Source organism: Myotis davidii, unplaced genomic scaffold (genome assembly GCF_000327345.1).
Source record: "Myotis davidii unplaced genomic scaffold, ASM32734v1 scaffold902, whole genome shotgun sequence".
NCBI lineage: Eukaryota > Metazoa > Chordata > Mammalia > Chiroptera > Vespertilionidae > Myotis > Myotis davidii.
In genome coordinates, this window is record NW_006293951.1 from 936,004 (window position 1) to 954,516 (window position 18,513).

At 36.7% G+C, this 18,513-nt stretch overlaps 1 protein-coding gene across 1 annotated transcript in view; it reads left to right on the forward strand.

Moving 5' to 3' along the window:
• KIF21A (kinesin family member 21A) overlaps nt 1-18,513 on the forward strand; it is a 77,942-nt gene that overhangs the window by 33,673 nt on the left and 25,756 nt on the right. Inside the window, 11 exon segments of the mRNA XM_015566625.1 lie at nt 566-673; nt 4,247-4,315; nt 4,411-4,625; nt 4,774-4,927; nt 5,435-5,629; nt 6,020-6,121; nt 7,078-7,243; nt 7,734-7,754; nt 13,246-13,306; nt 13,852-13,906; nt 16,314-16,528. Coding sequence (XP_015422111.1) covers nt 566-673; nt 4,247-4,315; nt 4,411-4,625; nt 4,774-4,927; nt 5,435-5,629; nt 6,020-6,121; nt 7,078-7,243; nt 7,734-7,754; nt 13,246-13,306; nt 13,852-13,906; nt 16,314-16,528 — 1,361 coding nt within the window.

The window sequence follows — 18,513 nt, forward strand, 5'->3', positions numbered from 1 at the left end:
TACCTGTTTTTTGTGGGATCAGTTATTAACATTTGGCATAACAATTAATGTTGTTTCTTTAAAATAGCAAATGTGGAAATGATTTAGGAAGTAGGTTATTATGTTGTGTATTTGCTGATGACAACAACAGTAGCTAAAATTATTGGGTGCTTATTATATGGCAGGCACTGTTATAAAAAAAAATTAACTCATTGAATTGTCTTAACAGTTCAGTACCATAGAACTATTATCTCCATTTTGTATGTGAGAAAACCAAAACCTAAAGAGGTTAAGTAACTGGCACAGCTCCTGGTAATAAGTACCAAAAATTCATTCATATAGAAACTGAACGCTGAATATAAAAAGCATAGAGCACTAAGCAGTTTGATATAAACATATTACCAATGTATTAGAAATAGAGATGTATTTCATTAAAGTAAGAATTGACCATTTGAAATGCAGCAAAACTCCACATTTCCATGTTAAATTTCTGAATTCTCAGTAATTTATTCCACACATGTGGTTTATTTAGTGAATGCTGTGATAGGGTAATTCCAATAGATAGATCTACCTTTTTTTTTTTTAGGTTCGCCTAATGAAACAAATGAAAGAGGAACAAGAAAAAGCCAGATTAACGGAGTCTAGAAGAAACAGAGAGATTGCTCAATTGAAAAAAGATCAACGTAAAAGAGATGTGAGTGACTTCCTTATGTACGAATGTTGTGCATGGGACAAAATTGTTTAATAAATGGAAGAAAAGTTTTTGATAATTATAACTATTAAAGACAGGCTAAGGGCAATAAACACTACTTATATTTGATGTTTATTATATAGTATGTGAATTACAGTTGTTTAGTATTAAAGTTTTTGAAAAATACTATAATATTATCATAAATTTTATTGAAGGCTTATTTCCTACATGATGAGATGGAAGAAAATATCAAAGAACAGCTGGTGATCTCTAGGGAGATCAGGGAACTATTATATAAGAGAGCAATTTTAGGATGGTTCTAAAGATAGTTTCATCACTACAGAATCTTAGAAAAGTTCTTGGAATACCAACCAGGTTTTACCAGAAAAGGCTTTATTAAGATATACAAAAATGTTCATATTCTTCGATTCAAGAATGTTACTTCCATGTACAAAGACTAAGAAAATATTCTAAAATAAAAAAATTGCTGTATGTTAACATCCTCACTTTAAGGATATTTATAATAGTGAAAAAACTAAAAACAACCAAAATGCTGACAGTAGGAGGAATATATAAATAAATTATAGCTCATCTAATTTAATAGGTTATTATTCATCCATTAATAATTAGGGTTTGGAAACCACATAGTAAAATGAAAAATGACTATGATTAAGTGTAAAATAACATTTCATATATGCGTGCCTGATTCAAGTCAAGGGAAATTTTGAAGGATATATCCCAACATGCTAACTGTAGTTGTATTAGGGTTATAAGTTATAGTTGATTGGGTTTTTCTTCTTTCCAGATTTTTTGGGAATACAGTTATTTCATTTATGAATTTTTTCCCTTAAAACAAGAGGTTATCACCTTCTTATCCCTATTGTTGGTTAGTTTCAGCCTTTGGTCCTTTTTCTTTCTCTCAATATTTTCTAAATATTCCCTGGAGAAAATTGAGCATACAGCATATTTCAGAAAATAGAAATCTACTTTGGGAGATAAAAGGAAATTTAAGGAGGTAGGGAAGACAGAGTAATGAGGTTGAAAAGTAGATATTTCAGCCAGATGATTCCCATAATTATAGCTTTTTTCTTTATTTCATTTATTTCTTTTTTTTCTAACATATCAATGGATTTTAATAATCAATATACTTTGTCACTTTCAATTCCTGGGCATTTTAGAACTTGTTTATACTATCATTTTATTACTAAAATCAAGTAGAAGGGCATGCTCATATTTTGCCTATTCTTTGTTTCCCTATCTGGTACTTTTTAAAAAAAAAAATGAGTTAAATTCACTCTTTTAAACTGTATAATTCAAGTTTTAAATATATTCGCAAAATTGTGCAACAATCATTACCATCTAATTCCAGAACATTTTTTCACTTCAAAAGGAAACTTACACCAATTAGCAGTCACTCTCCATTCTACCCTCTTCCTGACCCCTGATAACCACTGATCCACTTTATTATCCTGATGGATTTGTCTATTTAGGACATTTCATCTAAATGGAATAATGCTATAGGTAGCCTTTTGTTTCTGACTTTCATTTAGCATGATGCTTTCAAGGTTCATTCCTGGTAAGCATGTATTAGTAGTTCATTTCTTTTCATTGCTGTATGGATAGAGTACATTTTGTTTACCCATTCCTCAACTGACAGACCTTTGTGTTATTTACACTTTTTGACTATTTATTTTGTTTTTCATGAAAACTTTTGGATAGGAACACTTGCCTTACAATATTTACTACTTATTTCCTTCAAGGTTCATTCCTGGTAAGCATGGATTAGTAGTTCATTTCTTTTGGATAGAGTAGTTCATTATGGATAGAGTACATTTTGTTTACCTATTCCTCAACTGACAGACCTTTGTGTTATTTACATAGAAAGATCAGTATTGAGCAGCTAACTCTTGGGAATATTATCTGACACATATGATCATAAATGATATACTATCTATGTATATGAAAGCCCAGCAACTGGAACGGTCGAACGACCAGAACGACCGGTGGCTATGATGTGCACTGCAGCAGCCAACCAGCTTGATCCCTGATCGGCCTCCCAACCGCCCACTGCCCCTCCCCCCTGCTGGCCCAGCCTGATGAGTCCCCATCAGGGCTGCCTGGCCAGACCCCACCTGTGCATGAATTCGTGCACTGGGCCTCTAGTTCTATTATAAAGATGTGAGGCTGGCTAATCACATACAAAACTAACACTCAGACATCTTCTCCCTTTTTTATTGTTGCTTTGTGTATATATTGACACCCTTTCTAAATTCTTTCTAGTCATATTGATCTCTGTACCTTTAGAGAATCAAGTACATTTGTATTCCACACAAAAAATATGCATGAGCTTGGAATTTGACTTTTAATAGGAAGAATTATAATGTAAAAACAAGCTTCAAACTATATGTAAATTTTAACTTTTGGTAATTTATTCATTTAAAAAATATTTATTAGCTTTGCTTCTATGCCAATCATTATTATAGTCAGTAAAATATGCCTGGGGTAAGATAGAATCCTTTTCTCTAAAAATTCTCATCTGATGGCATAGGAATATGCCTAGCATGAGATGAATGACTTGTTTAAATTTGGGATCCAAAACATGAAGAGTTATTTTTTATATCACAAAATTTAAGTCCTAGAAGGAATGTTTTTGATCAAGTTTAATTCCTAAGCTTTGCCCAAGATCATAGAGTTGAATAAATGACAGAACCAGAATTAGGATCTATGTTTTCTTAATCCAAAATTCTTCCCTAAATTATAGTCCTGTGAAATGGCTTAAAGGAATCCATAATTAATTGTCATTATTGTGTAGAGCCGTGGTTGGTAAACTGCGGCTCACGAGCCACATGCGGCTCTTTGGCCCCTTGAGTGTGGCTCTTCCTAAGCCTTAGGAGTACCCTAATTAAGTTAATAACAATGTACCTACCTATATAGTTTAAGTTTAAAAAATTTGGCTCTCAAAAGAAATTTCAATCGTTGTACTGTTGATATTTAGCTCTGTTGACTAATGAGTTTGCCAACCACTGGGCTAGAGTATCTAGAAACAAATTGATAGGCAATAATAACATGTTTCATTGTCCATTTACTTTAAACAACATTTTTAAAAGTTATTATAAGGTGCTAATCAAATTAATTTATATTCTCCCCATATTTAAAACAGAGTTTGGAATTACTGTATATATTGTAAAGTACATCTATTTAAACTGGTCTAAACTGCGTTTCTTCTCGTGTGTGCCTCCGCCAGCAAAACAAAATGTCTAACAAAAAGGAAGCGAGAATATTTGTGAAGCGTTTAGAAAAGTACTTGTGTATAGTAAGCACTATTTGAGTGTTTGTTAACTAAAAGTATATGTCACAGAGATAGCCTCTCAGAGAGAGATGGCCATGTCAATATGCACTTTCGTTTATTGGAATAAAATACCTCTATATGCAATAATGGATGCAAGGTTGTTGTTAGCTCAGATTTTGCTAAGAACTCTTACAGTTCCCAGCAGGATGGGGAATATATTAATGTAGGATGAGGAAGTATTGTATTTCCCAGTTTACTATTTTAACTTATTCAATATTCTTTTATAGCATCAACTTAGACTCCTGGAAGCCCAAAAAAGAAACCAAGAAGTGGTTCTTCGTCGCAAAACTGAAGAGGCAAGTTGGCCATTTGGAGGAAACATTCTGGCTTTGAGATAAATGATGTATTTCTATCGACAAAGGGAATGAGTCAGTCTCTGTTGCTATTTCAGGTTACAGCTCTTCGTCGGCAAGTAAGACCCATGTCAGATAAAGTGGCTGGGAAAGTCACGCGGAAGCTGAGCTCATCTGAGACCCCCGTTCAGGACACAGGTGCCAGTGTAGCTGCTGTAGAAACAGATGCGTCCAGGGCAGGAGCTCAGCAGAAAATGAGAATTCCTGTGGCAAGAGTCCAGGCCTTACCCACGCCCGCAACCAATGGCACAAGGTCAACACGATTCTTCTGTTCCTCCTAACATAATCTGTGTGGCATTATTACTGAATGTTGGACTCAAATGAAAAACAGCATATTATGTGCTAGGGCACAATCCAATAAGCACACAAGTAATTATGTTTGTCTGTTTGTATGATTATAGAAAAATATATCAGAGAAAAGGATTGACCGGCCGGGTGTTTACTTCCAAGACGGCACGCATGAAGTGGCAGCTTCTTGAACGTAGGGTCACGGACATCATCATGCAAAAGATGACGATTTCCAATATGGAGGCTGACATGAATAGACTCCTCAAGGTGTGGAAAATAGCAAGCAGATATGCTCTCCCTTAGCTGGCTGTGAATTTTCAGTTTTTCAAGTTTGTTCCCTGGGTAAATTTACTACTTCCTAAGGATTTTCCCCCTAGTGAGTTTTGATTGCGTTGTGTATGAATAAATGAACATCCTTTTAAAAAAATTGTGGTAAGAAACGGTAACATGAGATCTGTACTTCACACACTTTTAAATGCATAACATAGTATTGTTAACTATAAGCACAGTGTTGTACAGCAGATCTCTAGAACTTACTCGTCTTGTATAACTGAAACTTCATACCCATTGAATAGCGACTCCCCATTTCCCTCTTCCCCAGCCCCTGACAACCACCATTCTACTAGTACTTCTGCTTCTATGAGTTTGAGTCTTTTACATACATCACATAAATGGAACCCATCAGTACTTGTCCTTCTGTGACTCACTTATTTCACTTAGCATAAAGCCCTACATGAGCATAATTTCTTAAAAATCCAACTGTTTTCTCAATAGCAACGGGAAGAACTCACAAAAAGAAGAGAGAAACTTTCCAGAAGAAGGGAAAAGATAGTCAAGGAGAGTGGAGAGGGAGATAAAAATGTGGTCAACATCAATGAGGAGATGGAGTCATTAACTGCAAATATAGATTACATCAATGACAGCATTTCTGATTGTCAAGCCAACATCATGCAGATGGAAGAAGCAAAGGTTTGTAATTTAAAAAAACGTGTAATGCCTTACTAAAATTTTTTTTTATTATTAAAAGCATTTTTAATTTTTATGTGAAGGAATTACTTACTTACTTATTTATTTATTTAATATGCTTCTTATTATTGGTATGTATACCACTCCCTGCCTGCTCTCCAGATACCTCTGCTCATTTTGTATTATTTATTACTTGTAAAAGACATATATCATTTATTAATCTACCTTGTGCCTTATCTTTTCAACTAGACTGTATATTTTTGGTGTGGGGATTATAGTTTACACTATTCTGAGGAGTCCAGTTAGTTAACCTAGTGAAGCAATAGGCTTTTGCCTTCTGTTTAAATGCAGTTAGCTCCAAGTAATGTTACATCATCTGCTGGTTTGATGTAGGAAGAAGGAGAGACCCTGGATGTCACTGCAGTCATTAATGCTTGCACGCTTACTGAAGCCCGGTACCTGCTAGGTCACTTCTTGTCAATGGGCATCAATAAGGTAAGATCAACACTGTTATTGGAAACCCAAGTTTTGATTAATTCATTGTAGTTTTTATATCTTTCTCCAGTGACCCCTTCCTTTGTGCTAAGGAAGAAGATTCTTTTTACCTTTTATTTATTTTTTTAAAATATATTTTTATTGATTTCAGAGAGGAAGGAAGAAGGAGAGAGACAGAAACATCAATGAGAGAGACACATTGATCGGCTGCCTCCTGCACAACCCCCACTGGGGATCAAGCCCAAAACCTGGGCATGTGCCCTGACTGGGAATTGAACCCGAGACCTCTTGGTCTACACTCAATCCACTGAGCTATATCAACCGGGCCCTTTTACCTGTTTTTTAGAGTGATGAAGCATCAGCAATATTTAGATTAAATCCACCTATTGTGTTTGTGTATTAGAACAGATAAACAACTTAGGGAATAATTAATTCCTCTTTTGCTTTAGCAAAGGAAGAATGAAAAGAAAATCTCTTGAGTAGCAAAAAAATTTGGTATCATAACTTTGCTTGCATACTGATTCTTTACAACTCAAATACATAAAATTAGAAAGGAAAAATATAGTTTCATTCCCATCCTCTTTGAATAGGAATGCATTAATCTGTCACCTATAAGAGATGCTGAAGGTGATAATGATTTCTGACTCATTTTTTTCCCCTCATGTTGCGGTTGTGCCTAGACCCTTTATGTTATGTTCTCTTACTTAATTTTCACAAGTGCTAGGAAGTAGGTATTATTCATATAACTTTGCATATGAGAAAACTAAGAATCAGGAAGATAAGGTACCCTGGTCAAGGGCACGAAGCTAGTAAGTGGAGGCCTGGAGATGAATCAAGGCAAGGTCTATTTGATGTCGAAATCCATATGCATTTATTATTTGATTCAGATCTTTGTTTGATAGATTCTGTTTTGTGTGACCTAACATAATTTTATTTATCTTTTTGGTGGTGTACAGGGTCTTCAGGCCGCCCAGAAAGAGGCTCAAATTAAAGTACTTGAAGGTCGGCTTAAGCAAACGGAAATAACTAGTGCTACACAAAACCAGCTCTTATTCCACATGTTGAAAGAGAAAGCAGAGTTAAATCCTGAGCTGGATGCTTTACTGGGCCATGCTTTACAAGGTAATCTAACTAAATTTTAGTTAAATAATTGCATGGGAGCTTTGCTCTTTGAGTATGCTATACTATACTCTTGCCCCTATAGCTTGACTGAATAGATGCTGTATTTACTCACATTTTTATTAGTTATTCCTTCTTTAATTTGCATGTATAAATTTGGGGGGATGTAATTAATTATTGTCATCCCAAGAAATGATTACCAACTTACTAGTAAAAAGGCTTAATTAACCTTATTAAGGAGTTAGTTTTCATGGATAAACAAGATCAACCAAGTTTCTGAATTGGTTATTTAAATTATGTATAATATTAGCCAACTGTCATTTCTTGACTCTGCATATCTAACTGCCTTAAAAATGAATGTTTTTGTTATGGCATCTATTCTATATATCTTATAAATAGTACCATAATCTTGTTTTACGTGGGAGTTTTTAACATTGGATCTGTTTTGATTGGAGTATTGCTTTTTGTTTCCTTTTTGCTATTATTTACACAGATCTAGATAGCGTACCTTTAGGTAAGTATGTTTAGCTTTCTGTGTACCCTACAAGCTGCATGAATTACTAATTGTTCATGTGCACTAATTGTGGTACATCTTATTTTTAAAATGTTTATTGGCAACCACTGTTTTTTGCATGATCCTTTTTGAAATGTATCCACAACCACAAACATACTAAGTCTTTTGTCTTTCTCATACATGCTTGATTTTAAAATTCTTAAAATGTTTAAAGAAATATGCTTTAGTGAACTTTTTTCTTTTATTACCTGAACTGCAACTGTGGCTCCCGTTTTGTAAGCTCTTTTTTCTCTTTCTTGTAAAATGCAAAAAAAAAGGAATACATATTTCTTTTTAATTTTTAAATATATCTATTAACTTACATCTGTTGTTTTAACATCATAAATAACTTTCTTTGGTATATATCTTTGGTGTATATCTTTAGTATATGTTTTCTAGATTCTCAGCTATTCTTAATGTTTTGTAAAATTAAGCACATATATTTTAATATTGTAAATTGAATAAAACTATCCAAGGATCTTATATGAACAAATTGAAACAATATTTAAGATCATAATATTTTTAAGTTAGAAGAGGCTTTAGTGATTATTGTGTACAGAGATTTTGCAACCTTTTTCTGTTCCCACTACAGCATTCACATGAACTACCCCCACCTGTCAGTATTTTTTCTACTCCTCTTGGTGATCATACACATGAAGAACCAGGAGTATCAGGGCAATTTTATTCCTTGCGATTTTTCTAAATCTTATTATGGAGCAGTTTTTATTTAATCAAAATTATTTCACAACCTGGTCTGAACTTTCTTTTTTCTAATCATACAGTTGTCCAAGTTTTTAAAATGCTTTTACTTTAAGGAGAGGAATGTAACCAAAAGATTAAATGTAATTACCTCTGTGTGCCACTAGAATAAACATACTCTATGAATCTGAATTTATTTCATTTTTATTTTATTTATTTATTTATTTATTTATATTGATTTCAGAGAGGAAGGGAGAGGAAGAGAGAGAAACACAAATGATGAGAATCACTGGTCAGTTGCCTCCTGCATGCCCCGTACTGGGGATTGAGCCAGGGAGAGAGAGAGAGAGAGAGAGAAAGGAACATAAATGATGAGAGAGAATCTTTGAGCAGCTGCCTTGAGCCCGAAACCCAGGCATGTGCCCTGAACAGGAATTGAACCGTGACCTCCTGGTTCATAGTGGATGCTCAACTACTGAGCCATGCCAGCCAGGCCTAAATTTATTTAAAATAATGTCACACAAATAAAATACATATGAACTATATGGTTTTTGTAATGTTTATACTTCGTGTTAATCTCAAAGTAGTATTTCTTTGATATCAGCTGCTAGTACTTTTACATTGCTCATGCTATAACAAATAAAGGTTAAAAAAAAGTAGTATTATTATTATATTTTAACCAAGTTTCTGTATTATAACCAGAAAATTTGCAATTCCATGTGTTAGGGCATTTCTTTTCCTCCTATCCTTCTCTCTCTTTTCCTTCTTTTTGTTCTTCTTTTTCTTAGAGGCTCAACTTATAGCAATAAGTAAATTCTCTTTTAAGTCCATGATCTCTTTTACTTTGGAAGAAAAGTGCAATGCCCTCTTTGATATCCTTTTGTGCAGAAAATCCTAAGTTGCTAATTTCATGAGCAGTGTTACTTTTTCACAACTTTCAAACTACTTTCAATTATCTGTAGCTGGAAGCAGGGTCAGAAGCAGAGAGTTGGAACCCATTTGACTGATGTAACTTATGACTTATTGCAGAAATTTGTCCCAGGTATTGGGGCCATAAATCTAGCCTAGAGGTGCCTGGAGGAAAAGTATGGAAGAAGAAAAAAATGGAAGTGAAATCCACATAAGCTGGGCAGTCATTTGTACATCGCTAAAAACAAAACCACACAAAACCACATTAGCACCAATGTTATTGCAAGCACTGGGTGTAGTGCTGGGATTCAAAGATGTATAGGACACAAAATTTTGCCCTTGTGATCTTGATGATGAGGTTGAAAGACCGTGAACAGATTGTGATACATTATAGTGAGGGCAGTGATTGACATATATGCAGTATGGGGATTGTGAGAGCACAGAATGGGGCCACCCAACAGGAATGGAGGAGTACATGGAGGCTTTCCAGAGGAGGTGACATTTGAGCTGAGACATAAAGAAGGAAAAAGAGTTAGCCAGGTGGAAGAAAAAGAATTAGCCAGGCCAAAGACAAGGTGGAAGGGGGGCCTGGGCAGAGTGAATCCAGGCAATGACTAGCGAAAGCATAAGTGTTAGCCACAAGATTGTGTGCACAAGGTGTTCAAGCAGATCAGTGCCCTAGAGCAACAAGTACATGGGGGAACAAGGCTGGAGGGTGAGCCAGGGCAGCCCCTCATGCTAATAGGCTTGTAGTTTTTGAAGAACACCTTTGTTTTCCCTTCTCTTTCCCCGACGTTAGCATCCCAACTTTGCATATTTGCCGGAAGACTCATGGGGCTCTCAGTATTGTGTCCACAGCAAAGATTCACGAGACTGGGAAGGGTACACAGCTGTGTCCTAATGGAAGAAGACACAGAGGAGTCCATGTCCAGGCTTCCTTATGTTTCACCCTCCCACGAGAGATGGCACAGAATGCCCTTTTCTCCCTGGAATGAAAGCGCAGCGCCGTTTTGTGATGTGTCTACGCAGGGAAATCCATTAGAGAGTCAGCGCCCGAGGTTTTTCCTGGGGACTGCTCACACAGATACCCTCTGTCTAGTTACAGTGATGGCGAACCTATGACACGCGTGTCCGAGGTGACACGCGAACTCGTTTTTTTGGTTGATTTTTCTTTGTTAAATGGCATTTAAATATATAAAATAAGTATCAAAAATATAAGTCTTTGTTTTGCTATGGTTACAAATATCAAAAAATTTCTATATGTGACACGGCATCAGAATTAAGTTAGGGTTTTTCAAAATGCTGACACGCCGAGCTCAAAAGGTTCGTCATCACTGGCTCTAATATATACCTGGATCCCAGACTCTCAGAGGAAAGCAGGAGTTTGGCTGAAGCCAGATTGTTTGTACAAATTCTAGGTACAATGAGCCACTCTCATTAGTTCATTGGTGATTGGGGCCCCTCTGCCAGGCAAGTTTCCAAATGCCAGACAAAGTTCGACCTTGCAAGCAGGCCTGTCTAAGGATAGCAGTCTCTGGGCTGCCAGGCAAACTCTTTTCTGTACACTACTTTGAAAAAAAGGTTTTATTGATCTTAGAGAGAGGAAGGGAGAGGGAGAGAGAGATTGAACATTGATTAGAGAGAAACATTGATTGGCTGCTTCCTGCATGTCCCCCACTGGGAGATCAAGCCTGCAACCCAGGCACGTTCCCTGACCAGAAGTTGAACTGGTGACCTCCTGGTACATGGGACAATGCTCAACCACTAAGCAACACCACCTGGGCTGTTTTATTATTTAAAAAATATACGTTTTTATTGATTTCATAGAGGAAGGGAGATGGAGAGATAGAAACATCAATGATGAGAAAGAATCATCTATTGGCTGCCTCCTACACACCCCACACTGGGAATGGAGCCTGCAACCCTGGCATGTGCCTTGACCGGGAATTGAACTATGACCCCCTGGTTCAGGTCAATGCTCAACCACTGAGCCGTGTTGGCTGGGCTGGGGCTGTTTTATATAACTTTAAAAAAATAGCTTAAAAAATAACTTCACTAGTTAACTTCCAGTGAAGTGAGATTGTGCAACTTTGCACTTACATGAATGAACTTTAAGGCATTCGGGAGTAATAAATCTCTGCCCTTAGCTTTAATTCCACGGTGATGAGAAAAGAAGCTGACATTGGCTGGGTTGATGTTCTCGGAGTGAGAGTGTGACAGTGAGGTGATGGTGTGTCCTGCAGCTCATATGGCTATAATGCTCTTACTGAGCTCAGTCCAGAAGAGGGGTCTGATTTGGTGACTGAATGGGTGGCGCCTCTAACCTTTGGCTAGGTTCGTTATGTCAAAATATAATTATCTCTAGATAAGGCATACATGCATAGGCAGGAACTAAGTAGTTTTTACCAAGCACTCATACGATATTCACCATACTAACTGATTTCTCCCTACAAGAATACTAGCCAATCTTAGGCTGCTTTTATACTTGGGAAAATAAAGGCTAGTGTATCATTTCTTTTAACCCCATTTTCTATATTATCAATGAATTCAGTCACCTTAGTACTCAAGAATCCTGTTGTGAAGCAGGTCCTTGAGCCTCCCTCCAATGGTGAGCTTTGAGATACACATTGCCATGAAGACTACCGTTTTCTCCACTTCAGAAAGTAAACTGTCTTGTATGGTTCCCATATGGGCTCCTTTTTATTTTTCTATATTTTTATTGGTTTCAGAGAAGAAAGGAGAGGGAGAGAAAGATAGAAACATCAATGATGGGAATCGTTGATCGGCTGCCTCCTGCACACCCACATTGGGGATCAAGCCCGCAACCTGGGCATGTGCCCTGACCGGGAATGGAACCGAGACCTCCTGGTTCATAGGCCAACACTCTACCACTGAGCCACACTGGCCAGGCGATGAGCTCCTTTTTAGATAATACTATCAAGTATCAAGTATTACTGAATATTCTGTTGTACCTGCTAAACAGTGAAGAAAGAAAGGGAACATCAGAGAAAGAGATTAGTTGACTTATGTACACAATCCACTTGTGTTATACAAAATTGAAAGCTAAAAGGGGATGACTCATATATTTTATTAATATATGTTACTTATAATTCTGTCTCTATTTTTGTGGAATGATTTTATAGTACAATGTGTATGTTTTTAAAACCTGAACCTACTGGGCTCACTGACATTTTAAATAGTTCACTTTTAGTGGCTGTTTTTTTTACTGACTTTCTGAGAGTTTGTTTGCTTTTTCTTCTCCTTCTTCTTTTTTAATAGCCTGCTAGAGTTGTTCTGAAATAGCAGTGGTTTATTTGTGTTCATTTCTGAAACCATTGCATGCAAGCCTATTGTGTTTGTCTTCCATGTACACATGAATGAGCTGCATGCTGATGTATAATCTCCAGATCCCTACACACACATACTCTCTCTGCCTGAAAACAAAAATCAAGGGCACTCACGAGCATTTTCTTTATCTCATATTTTATTCAGTGGGGTTTCAAACATGTGGATGACATGGGACAAATGCATACTATGAAAAAATATGTAACAGAGTTACACGTGCTCTGATAAGTACATGATTTCAGTTCTGTCCTATGAATGTTGTTCTATGGTTTATCAAACCTGTGGTTTTCCTATTTTGAACATGTTTTTCCTCATCCTAGGACATGCAGTCAAAGGATTTTCTTAGATATGTTTTTCTATATTTCTATTTTGATTCAGTTACTTAAACCAAAGTGCCCATATTGAACCCTTGGGCTGATGTTTATTGTAGTATAGGGATTATAGTCACCATTCAAATTGCGACGTGGATAATACATTTTGGACATTTTTTATTTTATAGAAAATGTAGAGGATAGTACTGATGAGGATGCACCTTTAAACAGCCCGGGATCAGAAGGAAGGTAAGAGAACCTTTGGGAACTTAATAGATTTTACTTGTTTCTATAATATTTTTAATACTTTATCCTGATGCTTCAAACAATTACCCTTATAAAACAAATAATTTTGAATTTTCTGGCTAAGTGAATAGCACTAGAAACAGTAGTATAAAAACCTAACTCAGTTATGCTTAATTACCACACATTTTAAAATAAACATACTGGAATATTTAAGTAAGGAAAATGAAAAAAATTTAAATTCGTTTATTTTCATTTTTAAAAAATATATTTTATTGATTTTTAGAGAGGAAGGGAGAGGGAGAGAGAGATAGAAACATCAATGATGAGAGAGAATCATTGATTGGCTGCTTCCTGCATGCCCCCCACTGGGGATTGAGCCCGTAACTCAGGTGTGTGCCCCTGGCCAGAATCTTTGATTTTAAATATTGTCTTTCTTTGTTTTCCATAGCTAGGCATATACAATTCTTTCCATAGTTGTAAACATAGAGGACATGCAGTTTTGTATAGTAAGTTCCCTTATAATCTTGTGGTTATGTATTTGCATATAGCACACTGTCTTCAGACCTGATGAAGCTTTGTGGAGATATGAAACCTAAAAACAAGGTACGGGGGATTGAAAATGCTGGGTGAATATTCCTTTTCCCTCTGTCCTTTGTTATAACTATTAAACACATCGGAGGCCTCAGGCTTGACCCCGGGTAGGTTATCAAGCAGGCATGCTTCTACCAAAGCTTCCATGTATCAGAAAATTAGTCTTTTATCATATTCCCCTTGACAAAAGTTCTATTGAAAATTTCTCTCTTGTGACATTTGCTTTTTACTGTATTCTCACACTTTTCTCACTCAATATCATTATGGAGAACAAATTTTTTTTCCATCCCTCCCCCCACCCGATTTCTCCTAAAGGTTTATTGCCCATTAAGGAAGTTGTGTGTTAATCTATTAAAGTTGCCTAAATTTCCTAATAATATAGGAGATAGTCACAAATTACTAGACAATAGTAATTTAAAGCAGTTGGCTAATCAAGTTGTAGACCTGTAGTTGGCATCTAAAAGAAATCATTTTGATTGGTGAGAGATTTTTGAAATTTTAACATTCTGGTATATTTTTAAGCATTTCTTTCTTACTTTAACTATATCCTGAAGTGGTTTGAACAATAAGCCAACTCCTAATCATTATCTTGTATTAAAAACAAATATGCTACAATATATGTTTGTAAAGTTTTTCAAAAAATATAAATAATACATGCTGTTAAATGTGTAAGAAACACGTGGGACTTTCAAATTTGATATTAGATGAATTAACTAAACATCTTAAAATGTTTGAAAACAAAGAATTCTTAATAAATATTTGTTGAATGATGGATAGAATCAGAACCGGAAAGAATAATGCAAATGGACAGGAGAGGTATAAGGCCCTAGTGGTTAGTCAGGTAAGGTCAATGTGTAATTTGGCTGGATGTGAAATCATGAGTCGGAGTCATTATGATTACCTAAAGAGGACGTGCCCAATTAAAGCAAATAGCCAGCACTCAACTCTTGCTCATTTTTGCCATGATGGAATATGGGCCTATGGCTACCACATCCTTTGGTTTTTTAAGAAAAGCCTTGAATATGGATTTCTAGGTAGAATTTCCTTATCTTAAAAACATTGGGCAAACCGGTCAAAAAACAACTTCAGGCTCTAGGTGTGGTCCTTGCGCCACATGTAGTTTGTGACTTATTATTCTAAGTGACTAAGCAGAAGTTACCAACACTCAAAACATACTAGTGTAGTTTGGATCCAGCCTTAAGCAGAGGCGAGAATCTCTTAAGGTAACTTTCGTCTTTCAGGCCCTGTGACAGCCTGGTTATTCCTGCTCTTAGGGTACCAGAAAAGAGCTGTAAAGTCGTGGCCTAAAGGTCATCTCCTAAAACATCCACTTTTGTTAGGAATTCCCAGCAAAGTGATTTCTCTCTGCCCTGGTCCCTCGGCTGTGCGGAGAATTGACAGTGTACAAAACTGGCTGCAGGACTTTCTTTTCCTAAATTCTCTGACGTGCTGTCTGCTTTTCCCTTTGAACTGCAAAAATTCCTGGAGAAATCTCAAATTATTTATTTTCCTCACTGAAAAAAATGAATTTGACCTTCTATTTTAAATCAGTATGTACCAACGCTCTGTGAGGTTTGGGGATATAAAATTGACTAAACAGGGTGCCTGCCCTTTAGAGGCTTACAGTCTGGTAGACACAATGATTATTTGTTAATTTCTTCGTGATGACAGTGACTCTGAGCAACAACAGGATACTCATTTGGTTTTTAAGAGTAAAGAAGGACATGCTTATGGTGAGTTTAGGCTCTAGGAAAATAATCTTCGCCTGCCTCACGAGGCTGCCAAAAACTGGTGCAAGCTGATGCTGAATTATCCAGCAGGTAGATTAAAAGCATCAAGGGAGCAGTTGAGAAACATTTGTAAAAACTGATATTAAATAAAGCATCTCAGCAAGGGAAATTTTTTGAATTTAGTTGAGCTTCCCTAACAAAATTATATTTGGGTTTGATTTCTTTCTTTTTCTTCTTCTTTTTTAATTATATGCTGAGGGAGCTGGCCCTGAGTGCCAGGATAGCACAGTAATATTGGAGGCAGATTGCTTAGTGTTGAACCTCGGCTTTGCCACTTCCTAGCTGTGCGACTTTGGGCAAATTGCTTAGCTTCTCTGCGCTTCACTTATGAATTAGGATAATAATAGCACATGCTAAGATAGCAGAGTGTTTAGAACAATGCCTTGTCATATAATACGTACAATACAAATGTTGGTTACTACTATGTCCTGTAAAGATCTCATCTGGCTATAGCTCTGGCTTGTCACTCTCTTACTGCTACGTTTGACACACTTGCTAGGAAAAGACACACTAAATGTTTGTTTGTTTGTTTTGTTTTACCTATTTCAAACTAATATTAAATCTCTACTCTAATCATCTTCTGTCCAAAAGTTGGCTCCTGATTGCGTTTCCTCCCATTTTCTGACTAGGCCCGAAGGAGGACCACCACTCAGATGGAATTGCTGTATGCAGATAGCAGTGAACTAGCTTCAGACACTAGTACAGGAGATGCTTCCTTGCCTGGCCCTCTTACAGCTGTTGCAGAAGGGCAAGAGAGTGGAATGAATACAGAGACAAGTGCTACTTCTGCTAGGGACAAAGAGCTCCCTCCCGCATCTGGCTTCCCTTCTAAGATAGGCAGCATGTAAGTCTGGCCCCGCTACGCTAACTTCCTTTCTTTTGGCTTTTCTTTTTTAATATGCATGTTGCTAATTTCTTATTTCTATTTTTTAAAATTTATGTGAATAAGATCTCTGGTTTTCAATGTAATTTCTGTTAGGTATTATCTCACCTAATTTGGGGGGCATTCAAAATGACTTGAGATGGGAAATGTTCTTTGTTGAATCGCATTATCTTGTTTCTCAGTTTTAGGGTCTTTCTTAGAGGAGTATAATTTTTATAAAGACTGAGTTGTGAACTGCAGGTAAAATTTATTTAGCAACTGCTAAATTAGGTTAATGCTATACCTATGAAGCCATTATATAAAACAGCAACCTGAAAGTCTCTTAAATTAGCTCTAAATTATGTGTGTCCTAGTTCTAAGAGCCTGGTCAGGATACTAAACCTTGCCGACCTTTCTAAAGAAAAATGAAATATGACATACAAACATAAAACACTTGGGGCTTTCCTAACTTTTTGCCTTAAAGCACATTACATGTCTGACATGAGTGATTGCACAAAATATTTGCATTGATATTATTAAAGATTTGAAGGAAGACATATTCTCTCTCCCATCTATGTTGATTGGAACAAAAAAAAAACATTCTCAAAACAAATCTTATTTAGAGAATTAAAAAATTGTTTTCTGGAGGAAAAAGAAAGATTTCCCTATACCGGCCCGTGTGTGTGTGTGCGTGTGTGTGTGTGTGTGTATGTGTGTGTACATGGTGTGATTATGTGTGTTTCGAAAGTTATATTAAAATTAGACCAACCATTTACTGGTAAAGATTTAAATGATATTTTTCAAACGAAGCCTCACATATACTATGGCAAATGATTTATGGGATGAATACATGCTAGCATTGAGATATACTGCCCCAAAAGCAGCACACTTCACATGACGCTGCAAATAATAAAATATAACAAACTTCCCCCCTTGAATATTTCTGTTTTCCATAACTTTATGCATTGTATGAAGATATTTTTGTTGTCTTACATTCAGTAAGCCCATCTGCAACCTTTAGTTCCAAAATTAATTTGAATGATGACAGAACTTCCTTGCATGTGCTTGAGGCCTATGTAATTAACTATCGGATTTGCTACTAGAGATTGCTAACCAGTAGATAGCTTATGGCTTCAGTGCTTTTTAATACGATGATAGTAGCAGAAATGCTTTGGATGAAGGTAGTGAGATAGAAGTGATAAAGATGTTAGGAACCCACATGTGTTCAGCGTAGTCTGTCAGATGAGTAGAGACTTTTGGAACTTCAAGACTAAATCTATGACCTGGAATCCAGATTCAGGTAATACCTTCTTTTTGCCTTTCTTTTTTAAATTTTAAAAATGTATCCTTTGTAACAGGTGGTAGACAATACCTTTTGGAATCTCTCTTTTTGCATGATTTATTTTCACGTTTTTATGAATGCGAATGCTTGTGTAATCCTGTACAAATTTAAGAACTGGTCATGTGCTTGGTGCAGTAACTTTTATAAACCATTACTGCATGATTTTTATTACATAAACTAGAGGCCCGGTGCACGAAATTTGTGCACAGGTGGGGTCCTTAGGCCTGGCCGGAGATCAGAGCCTATAGGGGCTGTCTTGTCCAGTCCCGATTGGAGCGGGGCCTTGGAGCGGGGTGCCAGCTGCCAGCTGGGGCCCGTCAGCTGTGGCCTGCTGGATGGGGGGATGGCCGGGGAGAGGGACCGCGGGAGGTTTGCTAGCTGGCGGGGAGGGGCCGGGGAGGTTGGTTGGCCTTGGGAGGTTAAAGGGAGCAGCTCCTGCATTGAGCGTCTGCCCCTTGGTGGTCAGTGCACGCCATAGTGACTGGTCGACTGGCTGTTCTGGTTGTTCCGGTTGTTTAGTCGTAATGGTCACTTAGGCATTTACTCTAGTGGCCCTTATGATTTAAAGGATGCAGAAGTTCTAAAAATTGATTTCTTCCAATTAGAAAAAAGTTCAATTATACTT